Source organism: Phyllostomus hastatus, unplaced genomic scaffold (assembly GCF_019186645.2).
Source record: "Phyllostomus hastatus isolate PE091 unplaced genomic scaffold, TTU_PhHast_1.1 phas_scaffold_1066, whole genome shotgun sequence".
In the NCBI taxonomy this organism is placed as follows: domain Eukaryota; kingdom Metazoa; phylum Chordata; class Mammalia; order Chiroptera; family Phyllostomidae; genus Phyllostomus; species Phyllostomus hastatus.
Window position 1 is genome coordinate 14285546 of NW_025334004.1, and position 15959 is coordinate 14301504.

At 41.1% G+C, this 15959-nt stretch overlaps 1 protein-coding gene across 2 annotated transcripts in view; it reads right to left on the reverse strand.

Annotated features, from left to right (window-relative positions):
• The window catches only part of ARMH3 (armadillo like helical domain containing 3), a 185317-nt gene that overhangs the window by 131391 nt on the left and 37967 nt on the right, over positions 1–15959 (reverse strand). For both annotated transcript variants that reach the window (XM_045854392.1, XM_045854393.1), the window contains exons 15-19: positions 13126–13227; positions 8152–8210; positions 5779–5844; positions 4620–4689; positions 3470–3530 (exon numbers count right to left, since the gene is read on the reverse strand). In XM_045854392.1, coding sequence (XP_045710348.1) covers positions 3470–3530; positions 4620–4689; positions 5779–5844; positions 8152–8210; positions 13126–13227 — 358 coding nt within the window. The remainder of the gene's footprint in view (positions 1–3469; positions 3531–4619; positions 4690–5778; positions 5845–8151; positions 8211–13125; positions 13228–15959) is intronic.

The following is a 15959-nucleotide window of genomic DNA, read 5'->3' on the forward strand; positions in this document are numbered from 1 at the left end:
ATGGCGGTGGCAGCAAGAATTAAGGAGCACAGCCAGGGGTAGCAACTAGTTGAGTTTTCCCAATTCTCTCTTTTCTCGTCCCTTCCTTCTTTCCCTCCTTCCTTCCTTCCTTCCTGGCTTGCTTACTTTCTTGCTTTCATGTAAGCACCTTCCCCCATTATTACTTTACATACTGCATTTATACACAGATGTGAAATTATTTCATTTCTGACCCAGATTCTGGCTTTGAGTATCAAGTCTTTCTATGCTTCATATTTCTTCATATTTCACCATGAGGATTATAAACTTACCTGAAATGGCAGAAATTCATTTTGCTTTCAACTTCTCATCTGTTGTATGCTGCTGAAAAGCAGTACATAATGAGAAGTAGAGCAACAACCTGGCCTGATGCCCAGCTGGGAGCAGATAAATTCACCTGAAAAAGACTTGATGCTCCAAATTCCAAACAGTGGAAAGAGGATTGATTGGAGGAGGGGGGAGGAAGATCTAGAAATATGCCCATGGGTAGTAATGAAGAAAGTGAATTCAGCCTGAGGGTGGGACCTTCTGCCTAGCCTCTGTCGGCTTGATGCCTCATTATCTTCTCCATCTTCCCTAACCTCAGGACATTAAATTAGGGAGCAGATGGAAAAAGCAACTAAGAAAGCAAGGCAATACAGAGCACATTAGGAACTGGGTGGAGAAGGGAGTTCAGGTATTTTGTGTAGACCAGGTTCACTGGCTGGGACATTAAGGTTAAGGTGGACAGATACATACAGGTAACTCTATGTGCCGAACACATAATCTTATCATGTCATCCCCATCATCCACTTAATCTCAGGAAATGGTTTTACTTACAACTCTCCTATCCTTCCTCCAGGCACCCTACACTCTAATCATCCTGATTTCTTTCTGTTCTCCAAACATGCAAGCTTCCAAGCCCTTGAACATGTTAGTGTGTCCCTCTCCCCTCCCCCACACGGAAAACCCCTACTATTTCTTTATGACTCAGGTCAAATGCAACAACCTTCTGATATCTTCTCTGATGCCCCGGGTCAACATTAGTCACTGTCACTTATTGCAGTAGTGGTTAAGAGGATAGCCTCTGGGGTCAGAGAAACTTAAGTCTGAATCTTGGTGATGCAATTTACTACATGTGCAACTGCGGTAGCCAGCCTGCAGGATGGCCCCCACTGGTCCCCACCTCCTGACATTCACATCTTTAGTCTCTTCCCGCATTGTATCAGGGTTGGTCTGTGTGCCCAACAGAAATGGTAGGTCATTTGAGATTAGTTTATAAAGGACTCTATGGCTTCCATCCTAGGCTCTCACTCTCTTTCTCTTTCTGCTTCTCTTTCTCTTTCTCTTTCTCTCTTAGATTACTTGCTTTGGGGGAAGCCAACTGATATGCCAAGCAACCCTATGGAGAGGCCCAAGTAGCAAGGAACTAAGTGTACCAACAGCCATGTAATTGAGCTCAGAAGCACTCTCCAGCCCTAGCAGATACCTGCAGCCCCAGCTAACACTCTGATTGCAGCCTCATGAGAAACCCTATTCCAAAACTATCCAGCTAAGCTGCTTCTAGATTCCTGAATCACAGAAACTGAAAAAAATACACGTTTGTTTTAAATCGCTAGGTTTTGCCTTGGCTGGTGTAGCTCAGTGGATTGAGCGCGGGCTGGGAACCAAAGTATCCCAGGTTCGATTCCCAGTCAGGGCACATGCCTGGGTTGCAGGCCATAACCCCCAGCAACCACACATTGATGTCTCTCTCTCTCTCTCTCTCTCTCTGTCTCTCCCCCCCTTCCCTCTCTAAAAATAAATAAATAAAATCTTTAAAAAATAAATCAATAAATCAATAAATCGCTAGGTTTTAAGGTAGTTTGATACAGCAATAGATAACTAAATACACCTGAGAAGGGATGGCAACAGCCTAGGATTTTTGGTAAGAATATTTGGGTTCAAGTCTAGGCAATGGTGCTTACTAACAGAATAAACCTGAGCAAGGGGTTTCCGGAGCCTGAGTTTCCTTACTTGGAAAATGAGAAAACTGAGACTGTAATAATGCACTACGAAGTAAATAGCATATCCTAAAACTAGAACATAGTAAGATAATCAAGCTAGAAATAAAATCTCTAGCAAAACAAATCTGATCCCTAAGGTACTGAGGTTCAGAGAGCCCATCTAAAATAAGCAGAAAACTCTTAAGTGTTATAAAAGCAGCTTTTCATTGTGTTTGAATTAAAATAAAGGATCAGGCTAATTCTAAATACCCAAAAGATATTTTAAAATGTAAACTACAGCCTACTTACCTAAATTAAAATTTGTATCATTATTGAAGACCTAGGACACAAAAACTATATTGCTTGCAAGCAGTCTAAAATGCTGGCAGTCTACTCTATTCCAAACAAAATTCTTTTTTCTTTAAAGATTTTATTTATTTATTTTTAGAGAAAGAGAGGGAGAAAGAAAGGGAATGAAACATCAATGTGTTGCCTCTCACGCACCCCCAACTGGGGACCTGGCCTGCAACTCAGGCATGTGTGCTGGGAACTGAACCAACGACCCTTTGATTCACAGGCTGGCATTCAATCCACTGAGCCACACCAGCCAGGGCTGAGGAAAATTCTTTATATTCCCTAGATCCTTTATACATTAGAATGAAGTGCATTCTATGCACTAGAATGCATTAGAATGCATTATAGACTGAGCCTCCTTCCTAAGCACCAAATTGTTCTCTTGCTCAAAAAGATGGCGGTACCAATCTGTTGTCAGACTCAATTCAGATGCTTTTTAAGGAATAAAGATAATATGCAATACATATTTGGGACCACACTAACGTGGCACAGTTGTTCTTGAACATTAAAGATAAGAAAAAAGCAGAAACAGCAAAGGAGAGAGAAAGCCTTAAGGCTTAAACTTCACTAAAATATGATTTTCAATTGCCTCTAGTTGTACTGTTTGTCAAGAACTGTGAGAGATAGTCAGATCTCGTCAGGAGGAAGGGCTCTCCTAGCCGGGCCTCTGTATACATAATCTGCTTAGTTAGCAGAGGCTAGACAGCTAGGACAATGTAAGCCAAGGATGGACCAGAAACTCTATCTCTCTGGCCTTTCAGTACCTTTTAACTACTGCTGACGACTTTCATGCCAAAGCCCAGGGATGCCTAAGACGTCTGCTGGTATTCCCTGTCTTTGGATTAAAACAGCCACCCATGATCTAGTGACCTTCAATGCATCCGCACTGCTCCTCAAGCAATGTGCCTACAAGTGGTAATGAAGATCTACGTGCAGATTCCAAATTGTAGTTTGTATTGTATTCTTCCCCCTTCTGGAAAGATGTATAATAAATCCAGGCCATCAAATGCTCCCTGACACTTCTCCACACACAAATTTGTTTTTCCTGAAGTAAAGTATACATAAAAATTTTGCTATAAATTTCCTATCACTCAACTCTAATGTGCACACATTAAACGGACCGCGGTACTTACACATAAAGATCCATAGGAAACTCTTTCATCATGTGTGTTACAATAAACTCCACCATCAGGTCTGAATGGGGAAAGGAGAAGAAGTCAATCAGTCAGAAGGAAATTCACTACCTGCCTGTGCACTGGAAAAAACTCTCTGAGTACACCTTGCACTCCTGCTGAGTGTCATTTACTAAGCATATCTTCATCCACGTGCTTAAATTTACTTTATTTAAGGCATTTTTGTGACACTTTTCACCACCTGTCACTTGTAAAGTAGCAAGAACATTAGCTCACTCTCCTAGTTCCAGAAGGATACCTTGACCTGCCAATAAATTCAGATACAGGGGATTTTGCTGTACGGATATTTCATACCATGGTACTGATACAAAATGCCAGAGGGGAATCACATTCTGAGAACAGAGCAATGAAGCAGGCAGAGAAGAGGTGATGGATCACATCCACATAACTAGAGACTCGGCTCTGAAGCTCTGAAGCTCTGAAGCTCTGAAGTCTACCGCATCTCACTGTCACGCTAGGTTTGACAGATATTGACTAAAGTGGTCTGTAGGGTTTGGGGTCAATAGAAGTTTATCAAGTAGTCTTAATCACTGGTTCTACAATCAAGAATGTAGGAACTAGAGCTGAATATCCAAATGAGATGGGACTAAGAGTTCAGATCATTCCCCTGGGGAAAACGCAGCATTCTGACAAAACTGCCCAAGATATGGCCCCCCTGCCTGTTGGCTCTGCCAGCTTCACCTCAGCTTAATTTACTCAGAGGAAGTTTTGCATGTCTGAACCTTGAACTTCAAAACCTCTTGGCCAGCTGACACATCAATATGAACCAAGAAAGGGAGGGAAGAATTTGAAATATTGATCAGGAGTAAGATATTTTACAAAAGTAAATCATGTATCAAGCTTAGATTTAGCCATTTGTCTCCTTGGAAAGATCTTTTCCTTTGAACAAAAGCACCCTTTAATTGAACATTTCATTCATTGGAATTGCTTTACCAAACTTAACAAAAAACATGGTTTCTTAGGCCAGGAAAGAAATATAACTAGTAAAAACTTCTCTGAAAAAGAAGTGTATCAGCCAGCATCCAACCCTCAGCTTAATGATGAAATCCTGTCAGTGACTCAGAACCATGCCAATCACGATGATACTCACCCAGTACTGCACATACTAAAGGGCGGCAGGGAAGGTTCTTGTCTGCTGCCTTCTTCCTGTGCCTCATGGGCTTCAAACAAAAAAGGAATGAAATTAATAGGCCCCTGAACTGGTATCCAATGGCTCATCACCACAGTTTTCATGCCAATAAAATCCCTGCTATAGCCCTGGCCTATGTGGTTCAGTGGGTTGAGCTCAGGCCTGCAAACTCAAAGGTCACGGCTTGGATTTTCCTATGGGGCACATGCCTGGGTTGTGGGCCAGGTCCCCAGCTTGGGGAGTGCGAGGGGCAACCAATCAATGTTCTTCTCCCTCCCTTCCCCTCTCTCTCTAAAAATAGGTAAATAAATCTTTTTAAAAAATCACTACTACAGAGCTGTTACCTTTTCTAGTGGTGGGGGTGGCATGAAGTGGAGCAGGGAGGACTTGTGAATGCTTCTCAGTTATCAATGCAAGCTTGTGATAAAAACACAATTCACAGCAAAACAACAGCCCTAAAGGGTGCTGGAGCACATTATACAATGGGGAAGCTGTTGTTTTTAGCCTGATTTTATCTATACAGTATAAGTGACAATACAACAAAAGACATAATGGTATTTTTCTTCAATAAAATAATATTGAAGAAAAAAAGACAAAGTGACTCTGTAGAGGCAGCAAAAGTGGCAGCCACAAAAAAACAAAAGTTTCAGATAAAAACCTCTACATGGAAAATTGAACATATCTCCAAGTTTTAGGAACTTTCTTGATCCTTCATATTTTATTTCCCCATTCCACCCCACTCCACCCCACCCCCATCCCTGCTACTCAGATGAATAAACAAAGTAGTATCTGGTCCTAACTAAATGAAGATTACACTACAGTTTGAAAAGAAAAAGCGTAGTAGGCCTTGTTGCAACCTGTGTCACTGACACATTCTAAAATCACTGCCCCGGGTATGTGGCAGTGGGTCTTCCCACCTCTCCTAAGAAACAACTCCACGCCACACACAAAGTCCCCAGAAGAGGCCTGGGTCTACTGAACAGCGGTCAGGCAAGGGCCCTTTAGCAAAACATTCCACCCACATTTGTTCCAGGTGGGGTCAGTTTCATCCTCCCCAATCCTGCCAACACACAAAAAATTTCCTCTAAGAAAAAAAACAAGAAACAAGAGTCACACCTACCATTTTATGTAAGTTTACTCGAAAATTCATATTGTCATCATGCAAAAATGCATTGGCATACTGATCCTAATAAAAATAAAAATATAGGGGAAAAGTAAGGAATGAGAGCTATACTTAAGAAATTCAGTTTATAATCTATCATATTTCCTACAAACACTTGTACTTTAAGTACTACTTTCGAGGATCAGTTGGAGAGCTAAGGAGATGAGCCTAGAGCCTTTATGTCAAACTTTCCTTATGAGTGGGGGACCCAAAAGAAACAGAATTATCTTCTGGAGGGAAGGTCCGTTGTAGTGCAGGCTTCTCCCACTAGGTAAGTGTTCTAGGAAACCTTCTGTATCAGTGTACCAGGTGACACTGCTGTGAGAGGCTGTGTTCAGCTTCAGGGATTTTTTTTTTAAAGAATCTTTCAACATGTTTGCCCATTTCATGATGGATGACTTACTAAACACATGAAAAACATGGCATGACCCCTGGGCCCCACCCTCCCTATTCACCTAATCTCCTCCCACCCCCGCCCCCAGTGACTTTTTTTGGTTTCCTGCATGCAAAAGGTTCTCAAATGGAAATGTTTTGCCAATGTGGAAGAGGTGAAACAAAAAAACAGCAGAAACACTAAAAGGCGTCAAAATCAATGAGTTCAAAAACTGTTTTGAGCAGTGGAAAATAATGTCTAAATAGGTGTATTGCATCAAATGGAGTACTTTGAAGATGACCAAAGTTTAAACATGTAGGAATAAATACAATTTTTTTATAAATAAATTCTGGGTTTTTTTGGATCCTCCCTTATAAGCCATGAGATTTTACTTTGGAGTAATTCTGTGTCCCTAACTAGTCAAATATCTCGAAGCAAATTACAAACAAAAAAAATAAGACACAAGGCCCTGGCCAGGTGGCTCAGTTGGTTGGAGCATCATCCCACAAGTCAAAAGACTGTGAGTTCAATTCCCAGCCAGGACAAATACTTAGGTTGCAAGTTCGATACTCAGTCAAGGCACGCACAGAACCAATCAATGTTTGTCTCTCTCACATCAATATTTCTCTCCCTCTCTCTCTCTCTCTCCACCTCCTCTCCCTCTCTCACTCCTTTCCTCTCTCTAAAATCAATAAACATATCCTTGGATGCAGATTTAAAAAAAAAGAACTGAAGGCACAGGGACTTGAAGAAAATGCTGAGAGGAACCTGTTTTCCTATTCTTTCGTCCTTCCCATCTGCCCAAGGAGCCTGCTCTGTTTGTAACAGCTTGAAGGTTTTCATAGGGGCTGCAGGATACAAGTGCAAGCTCCACATGAGGATCTGCAATTGAGAAGAAAGGTCTGCAGTCCCCTGGGAATGGGCTTGGCATGCAGGAGAAACAGCCACACGGGCAGCATGGCAGTATGCAAGACACCGTCTATCTCTGGCTTCCCTGAAGACTGATGGGAAATCACAAACCTCTCACCGGGGATGGGTAAACATCCCTTGGCCCCTTCCCAACATCTTAGCTGAAGATCTCACATGTCTACAGACTCCAATTATTAAGAACCATTACAATTTGTGAAAAACAACTCCTTTAAAGATTTTCTTAGAAAGATTTTTGAAAAGCAGTGACACCAGGCCCACTGCTAATCAGCAGTTCTTCTATAACCAGCTGTCCCTACTGGTGAGAAGCAGGTCAGCTTTCCACAGAAAGCACACGAGGGGAAAGTGAGAGAGATCTCTCTCTACTCCACGTGGTCCACCTTTACTGTTTTAATGAAGGGGAAGGTTGAAGTTACAAGTTTAGCTCTAAATTGACTCAAGTTCTGTCACACCTGTGTGGCCACCAACATTCGGGGTGAGTTCAGGCCTAATTAACACAAGCAAAAGTACCACCTTACAAAGCCAAAGCACCTCTTGAACTCCTCAGGTTCTTAGTTCAGGAAACTGCACTCAGCCCAGCTTAACTCGCTTTCCAATTGCCCTGATTGCCCTTCTTCGGCTTTTCTCTCCACCTCCCCCCACAGGAAACCTGAGCTCCTTTTCTCCTTTTGTGAAATGGAAAAGATCCAACAGGAGCAGCTTCAAAGGGGCAGAATTATCTTTTCTAAAGAGGATTAAGTCTCTTGTTTTAAACTATTAAAAAGTTCTCAATTATAGCAGTTATATCATAATTCATTATTAATTCATACAGTAAATATTAATTAAGCCTCTACTATGTGCCAGACACTGAGAATAGACTGGTGAAGGAGACAAATACCTGCTATCAGAGCTTACATTCTAGCAGGAGAAGAGAAGGCACATTTTCTCTCCGAAGCTTTAGGGCCCTAACTGTCAGGAAATGGATGGGAAGGGCAGAAAAAGCTAGTACTTTGTAAGAGATTAGCTAACACCAGGGAACTGGTCAAACTTACCTCTGCGATACACGTGAGGATGATCAGACAGAGTTTGCCGCTGTGAAGCCGGTGCTCATCTGTAAAATGAAAATAAAACCTTTCTCCATAAATCATCCAGACCATGTTTCTACAGAGAACGAAGACATGTATCATCAAAAAAGAACATTCACATTTTTCTCCACATAATTCACAAATGAAAATCAAAGTTCTACTACAGTAATTCTCGCTTTTTTCCTAGGCAAAATGATTCCTCCAGGAGATTTTTTTCTTAAATATTCTGATTGACAGCTAACCACCCTCCTGGGAGCCATCCAATTACTGTAATGGTTCTACTGTCTTGGCCCAATCAGGGCCATGCCCTTTGCTTCCAAATCAGACTTTGCTTCTCAACAGGTCCATTCCCTTCCCAACCCCTCCCTGCTCACCAGCTACAAGCACGGCCATCCATCCCCACCTAACTATTCATGGCAAACTCCTAGTGGAATCAGAAAGAAACTAACTGGAGACCAGGGTCCATCCAGCTCAGGCTTCTCCTTACACTGTGCACATTACTTACAAACACGGAAGCCGTGAGCTCTTGATCATTTTTCTTCCTGCCAAAGTCATTCACTCTACAATACTTACTTAGTACCTACTATGTAGCAGGTACATAGTGCCCAGCACTACACTGGGCACTAGAAATACAGCATGGAACAACACAAAGGACTCTGGTCTCCCAAAACTCACATTCTAGTTGTTAAGAAAGAAGAAAACAACCTCGATAGTACGGCTCTCAGCCCACAGGCATGACCAGGAAAGAGCTACTCCATCCTCTCCAATTACCAGAACCATCAAAGCTTATTTACTTTCCACGATCTTTGTGAGTGAAGGGGTGAAATGGAGGTAAGAAGAAGGTCATACCAGCTCATCCAAAATAGACAAATGGCTAACAGTGTTTCAAATTAGCTCTGACAGGCTCCAGATTGAAGTTCATTCTGGAGAGAAGATCTATGAACAGATGACAGTACTCTAACAGTGAGCTAACAGCACTCACCCTAACATTAACCTGCTACTTCCTCAAAGATGGAATCTATCAACGAAAACCTGACAATGAGAAAGCCTGATGGGGGTTATAGTGCAGAAATACATTTGCCTGTCCTCTGCGTGAGGACAGTCCCTAGCTGACACTCCCCACAGCTGACACCACAGCCCCTGGGCAGTCAGAGGAAAAGTGCCCTTGCCCATGCAAATCATGAGCCTCTTCCACCTCTGCCTCAGCCATTATCTTCCCTTCCCCAAAACCTGATAAGCAGCTCCCGTAGGAAAGGCTGCAGCTACTTCTCCACTTAAAAAAAAAAATGTTTCTGAGTGCAAAAATAAGACATATCTCATTATAAACATTTTTAATTCAGAAAAAGACAATAAAAACTAAGTTTAATCATACCATCCAGATGTCATTTCTGTTAAGACTTTGATGAATCAACTTGAAGTCTATATATAGATAAACATGTATTTTCAAATATTTTTGCCTAATGTCTATTTTCAAGGTTAAGCAGATTCTCCTTTAAGCTGACAACATTAAGTCAGAAGAACCTCAGGAAAAAAAGACTTTGAAAGTAGAGCCAAATCAAGGGGGAGATAAACACTAAATTACAGAGAACTGAGAGGAAAGGAGTGAATGGGGAGGGGGCACACAGGTAGGCAGCTTCAACAGCATTAATAATTGCTTAAGCTGGGTGGGAGGTTCGCATATGTTCACTTTATTATTATACATTATAACTTATGCTATTCATTATACTTATAAACATTATAACAACATTCATATGTATTAAAAGTATATATTTTTAAAGTAAATTTTATAGGTGTCAAATGACAAACAAAGAAAAAAAAGAGATAATATCCGAGGGTGTGGGAAGACAGGGAGAGCAGAGCCAAGAAAAACTGGCTTCTATGCTCCCCCAAACGAGATCTCTTTAGCCAGGGCGTGCAGAAGGTCATGAGCTTAGGAGACAGGAAGCAAGCCAGTCCAGTGAAGCCACACGGAAGCCATTTTTGAAATTAATGCTTCATCATACCTACCCTTGCCCCTTGCCATATTTAGGCTGCCTGTTGGCAAAGACCTAATCCAGCCTATGTTTAGAGAGAGAGAGCCTGAGGCAAACCATATGCAATTATTCTGCCCTCAATTTTGTCTTCCATTTCATGGATGGCAAAGTGACCAGGACAAAGAGGTTTATATAATCGTGAAAGCTAAAAATGAGTTCCTAGGGCCTCAATTCACTATGTTATATCAAGCAAAGCTAAAAGATCATTTTCAGAGTCACATCTACAGCTTCTCTTTGCTGTGATATGTTGAGAGAAAGGAAGAGATTACCCCTTTGCATAAGGAGAAGCAATGGCCTCAGGAAACACTGATACACAAGAGTCTCATCTTGTGCCTACCTTCAGGTGCCAAGTCAGAGGCTCACCCTCTCTGCAGCTTCCCATGCACTGCTCTGCGTAGGAGGAGCTTGTGGCATGGACGACTAGCAGGTAACTCATCCCTGTATATATATAACTGCCTCCCTTGCAAGAGCACACTCAGAAGGTGTAACAGAAGAAAAAAGTCTAAGCTTCTAAGAAATCTCCAAGAGCTAATAAAGTATGTCTGAGTATAACCGGATTTAGATTCTTAACACCCAGGTCTCTTTTAACTCTGGCAATTTATTTCCCACATTATATCTTTTAGTTCTCTATCTGTCTACCAATGTTTTCTTCTCACTCCCAAAGCCCCCACGTCCTGGTCTTACCCTCTCACACAGCCTTTCAGCTCCATTCTGGGATTCCTGAAAACCCTCATACCAGAAACCTGCCCAGCCCACTTGGCAAATCAGAGCCTTCGAAAGTATACTTTATACCTAAATGAATCTTAAACCACCTCACAAAGCATTAGTCTCTTCTCATAAAAATGAAGTGACAAAAGTAATAGGATTTTAGCAATTTTGCTTCTACACTGGTTTTTTTGTTATCTAGGAATCTGAAGCTTATTCATGGACAATAATTTAAGAACCCAAACTTCAATTACTGAGCAGACAAAACAGTTGGATTCTAAAGTAGGATTTAAAGATTCTTACAAGAAAGGCCTATAAAGGAAGAATATACACCGAATTGTTAATAATGATTAACTCTAAAGAGTTTAATTCCAAAGGAATTTCACTTTGTTAGTTAACCATTGCTAGAATGTTTTAATTTTTAACAAATACTATTCCAATTACTTTTTTAATCAGGAAAAAAAATCCTTGTAAATGGGAGAAGCCCACTAGATTAACCAGCAGGTACTGAATAAAACACTATTAAACTGCTATGTGTGGTTAAAAACTATCAGTTATAAAAAACACTTTTGGGATAACTGGTGAAACTAAATATGGGCTGAACATTACATGATATTAGAGAGCTATTATTGATTTTCTTAGTAATAATAATGAATATCTTGGAAAATGTCCTTTTCTTATAATTTTTTAAAAAGACTTTATTTATTTATTTTTAGAGAGATGGGAAGGGAAGGAGAAAGAGAGGGAGAGAAACATCAATGTGTGGTTGCCTCTCACGTGCCCCTTACTGGGGACCTGGCCAGCAAACCTAGGTATGTGCCCTGACTAGGAATCGAACCAGCGGCCCTTTGGTTAGCAGCCTGCGCTCAAGACACTGAGTTACACCAGCCAGGGCCTTGGAAAATGTCTTTAATTTTAACATACAAATTAAAATGTCCTTAATTTTAACATACTCAAGGTGTAAAGTAGAATGATGTCTGCATCTTACTTCAAAATGATTCAGCCAAAATAATAACATATGAAGACATTTAGGGACAAACCAGATTTGGCAAAATGTTAATGGGTATGTGAGTGATCACTATATGCACTGTATGATCCTTTCAACTTTTCTGTATATTGTAAAAAAATGGGAGGAAAAATGCTACCAAAAAGGTTTACTTCCAGAGAATCTTAAAACTAGAATATGTTCCACTTACATGAGGGTACCTACAGGAGTCAAATTCATAAAGACAAAAGGCAGAATGGTGGTTGCTGGGGGCTGGGGAAAGGGGAGAACGTGGAGAATGGTCAGTTAGTGTTTACCGGGCACAGAATTTCAGTTTCCCAAGATGAAAAGAGTTCAGGAGACGGTGGTGATGGCTGCACAATTAAATGTACTTAATGCCACTGAATTGTAGTCTTAAAATGAACAAAATGGTAAATTTTATGTTATTCATATTTCACAATAAAAATAATAGAAATAAATAAAAATTATGAACACAAACATCCAGTATAAAAAAATAACTGAGTTAAAAGAAGACAAAACTGAAATATATACTGAATAGAATTTGCTGGTTTCCTCCCACTCCCTTCTCACTGCCAACCCAAAGACTCTACTCCCCTATCACCAATTAAAAGACCCTAGAAAAAATCATAAACAGGAAGAACAGGAACCCAGATGGAATAAACTCACACTTTCCCATCACCCATTTTTCTCCCACTTTCCACTCCATGTTTCTGAGCTGGGCACTGACACCTCTGTTTTAAGTGGTAAGGAACACAGTCCCTGTGAGTCTCACCTCTTCCTACTGTACTCTGCACGCCAGTCCTCCCCTTCTCACCACAAGCTGGTGCTTTCAGCTCTGGTCCTCAGAAGGGAATTCCCTGAAGCATGCTAATCCCCCCACTTCCCACACAAAAGAGTTTGCATCTACTTACTAAAATCTGCTAAAACGACTTGCTAGTTTTTGTAGAGACCTTTTTTTACCCCTGTTCTATTTCAGAGCACTATCCCTCCAGTTTCAGGTTTTCCCACCACCACCTAACTACCACTTGGCAGTGAGCAACCACTGTTTCCCAGTAATCAGGACCTTCATTCCACACAGGAGGCCCCAATGGTTCATCTTGTGGAAGCTTCTAAGGATTAATACTGCTCCCTGATTCTAGCTAAGCAGCTACCTGCCACCCCTCCTGCCTCCTGAGCCCCCAGAGTAGCAGGCCTTACCTTTGGTGTCCTGCATGACAATCGAGCTATACTTTAAGAAGGTTATCAGTAGATTACTGGTCTGTACATCTGCATCCAGTGGGAGTTCCACAGAACTTATAACTGCAAGAGACCGATGAAATGCAGTTAGCTATACTATTTAACACTTTTATCTCCGTAGCCAATTTGTCAGCAGACAAGGAAATCACTAAGCTTTTTCCACAACACAGGGAGGACCAAGCGCTTAATATAAAATCTTTATCTAGTCTTCCTAAGACCCTAGAGCCCTTCCTACTTCGAAGATTAAGCACAATGACCATCTCTCATATCTAGAAGGGCCAGTATCCAGGAATAGCACTTTTCTCCGACATCCTAAAAAGGGTATTTTTTCAATTACAGTTTATATTCAACATTATTTTGTACTAGTTTCAGGTATACAGCATAGTGGTTAGACAATCATATACTCTACAAAGTGTTCCCCCAACATTTCCAGTACTAAAAAGGGTATTTTGATTCCACTTCTAGCTCCAAGTAATGCAAAATGGTTCAGGGTCCTTCTTAAGTCACTTTGATTTGTACCTAAGGGAAAGATCTGTACTGAATATAAATGAGCTTTGCTTTGATGAGTCTCCTGCTTAAAATAAATGACAATTCACTCCTAATAAGGAGAAATCTTGTTCAATTTGAGAATAAGCCTTTAGGCTAGAAATACTCAAGATGGAAGGGGAAACATTTAAGGCAGAACTACAGTCAAATTGTATTCCTTAATCCCTTACCCTCAGTGAAAGGGAGCCTAAAAAGAAACACCAGACTGAATATAGGAGGACATTATTGTTTGGGACAACCTGAGAAATGAGTTTTACACACCTACCTGCTTGCCGTTTGTTTCCGAGAGAAACCACCCCACCACGGCTCCCACTCTCTAAGCCACAACCCCGATGAACAGTGAGGGAATAGACCAGAGCTGACCCACACAGAACAATCTTAGGCAGATTCCTCAAATTTCTAGGACTTTAAATTAGACCCAGACAGCCCTGGCAGGTGTGGCTCAGTTGGTTGCACATCATCTAGCAAAGTGGAAAGTTGCTGGTGCAATTCCTGGTCAGGGCATGTGCCCAGGTTGCATGTTTGGTCCCAGTCCCAGGTCAGAGCACATGCAATAGGCAGCTGACTGGTGTTTCTCTCTCACATCAATGTTTCTCTCCCTCTTTCTCCCTCTCTCTCCCTCCCTCTAAAAATTAAATAAATGAAGTCTTTAAAAATTTTTAAAAAATAAATTAGACCCAGACATTTTGTTAACTGCTTTACACTGTCTAAGACATAATATATAAGCAAAAGGAGGCTCATAACGGCCCAGACAAGCTGGGGAATCTAGCCTTCTGCTGTATTTCCACCCATGAAGACTCAGCTAAGTTTGAGATATTATTCATAGTATGTACTCATACCATAATGGATCCCTCTGGAGTTATTCTGATATATTCAGAGAACATTTATTAACAATGGGAAACATTTGCATATTATGGATCCATAATACACAGCAAGCACAGCAAAAAGCCTCGTGAGAAGAAATTAGCATGCCCAACCCTTGGCTCTTTTCCCACAGTTCAGCCCTCAAGAATTAATAAAAGACAAACATACTTTTATATTGAAATACTAAAAGGTCTTAATTCACATTATGGGTAAATGACCTGAGACTGTCATTTCAAACCATAACAGCCTATTTTGAAGCTCAGAGCCTATAATCATTCCTTTGTCAAATACAGTAAGCCATCAAACTGGTAGCTGGGACTTTTTTTCCCACTCACACACAGCAGTAACTGGAAAACTGTCTTACATAATCCATAGAAATGTAGAAGTATATGTATTTTTAGTTTACCAGAAAGTCCTCTCATGCCAAGGCTGAGTTGTCAAATGTCAAGTGTTAGCTGAGAACGAATGTTACACCTAAACTGCTGGCTTTTAAAAACAGTGGCTCCAGGGCCCTGGCTGGGTAGCTCAGTGGGTTAGACCATCACTCCAATACACCAAGGGTGCGGGTTTGATATGGTGAGGGCACATACAAGAATCAACAAATGAATGCATAAATAAGTGGAACAACAAATCGATGTTTCTTTCTCTCTCTCTCCCTCTTCTCCTTCCCTCTCTCTGTCTCTAAAAATCAGTAATAGCTCTGGCTGGTGGTGGGGACCCGGATTGAGGGGCAGTCTGCAAACTGAAAGGCCACCGGTTTGATTCTTAGGACACATGCCTGGGTTGCAGGCCAGGTCCTCAGTTGGGGGCTAGCGAGAGGCAGCGGATTAATGTTTCTCTCTCGCTCTTTCTCCCTCCCTTGCCCTCTCTCTAAAAGTAAATATACAAAATCTTTTTTAGAAAATCAATTTAAAAAATTTTTAAATAATGGCTCCAGTGATATACCTTTAAATACAGTGGACTACTGAGTATTACTGTAACTAAAAACCAAAACCTGAAAACAAGGTTATAATATTTAGGACCCCTACAGAAAGGAAATGAGGTAGGAAAGAGGAAAAAACAAAATAGGAGAGAATAAAATCCCTCACAAAATAAAACCTCCTTCCTAGATAGTTATTCCTTGATCTTTGGCTTCATAATTCTTCCCAGCTGCCTTTGTCAAGGGAGACAGTCATTTGAAAGTGGGCTGTCTCCATCTTCCCATAGAAAAAAAATAAAAGCTCACTAGTTGTAGGTAAGTAAGCACAAATCCTGCCATTGCATAATCAAGTGTGTGGGTGGTAGTGTTCACAATGAACAGTTTGAAAGGCAGTTCTCTGAAGCATCCAAAGCCCAACATCACATGGAACTCAGATATATATGTACATATATATACACGGCTTTGG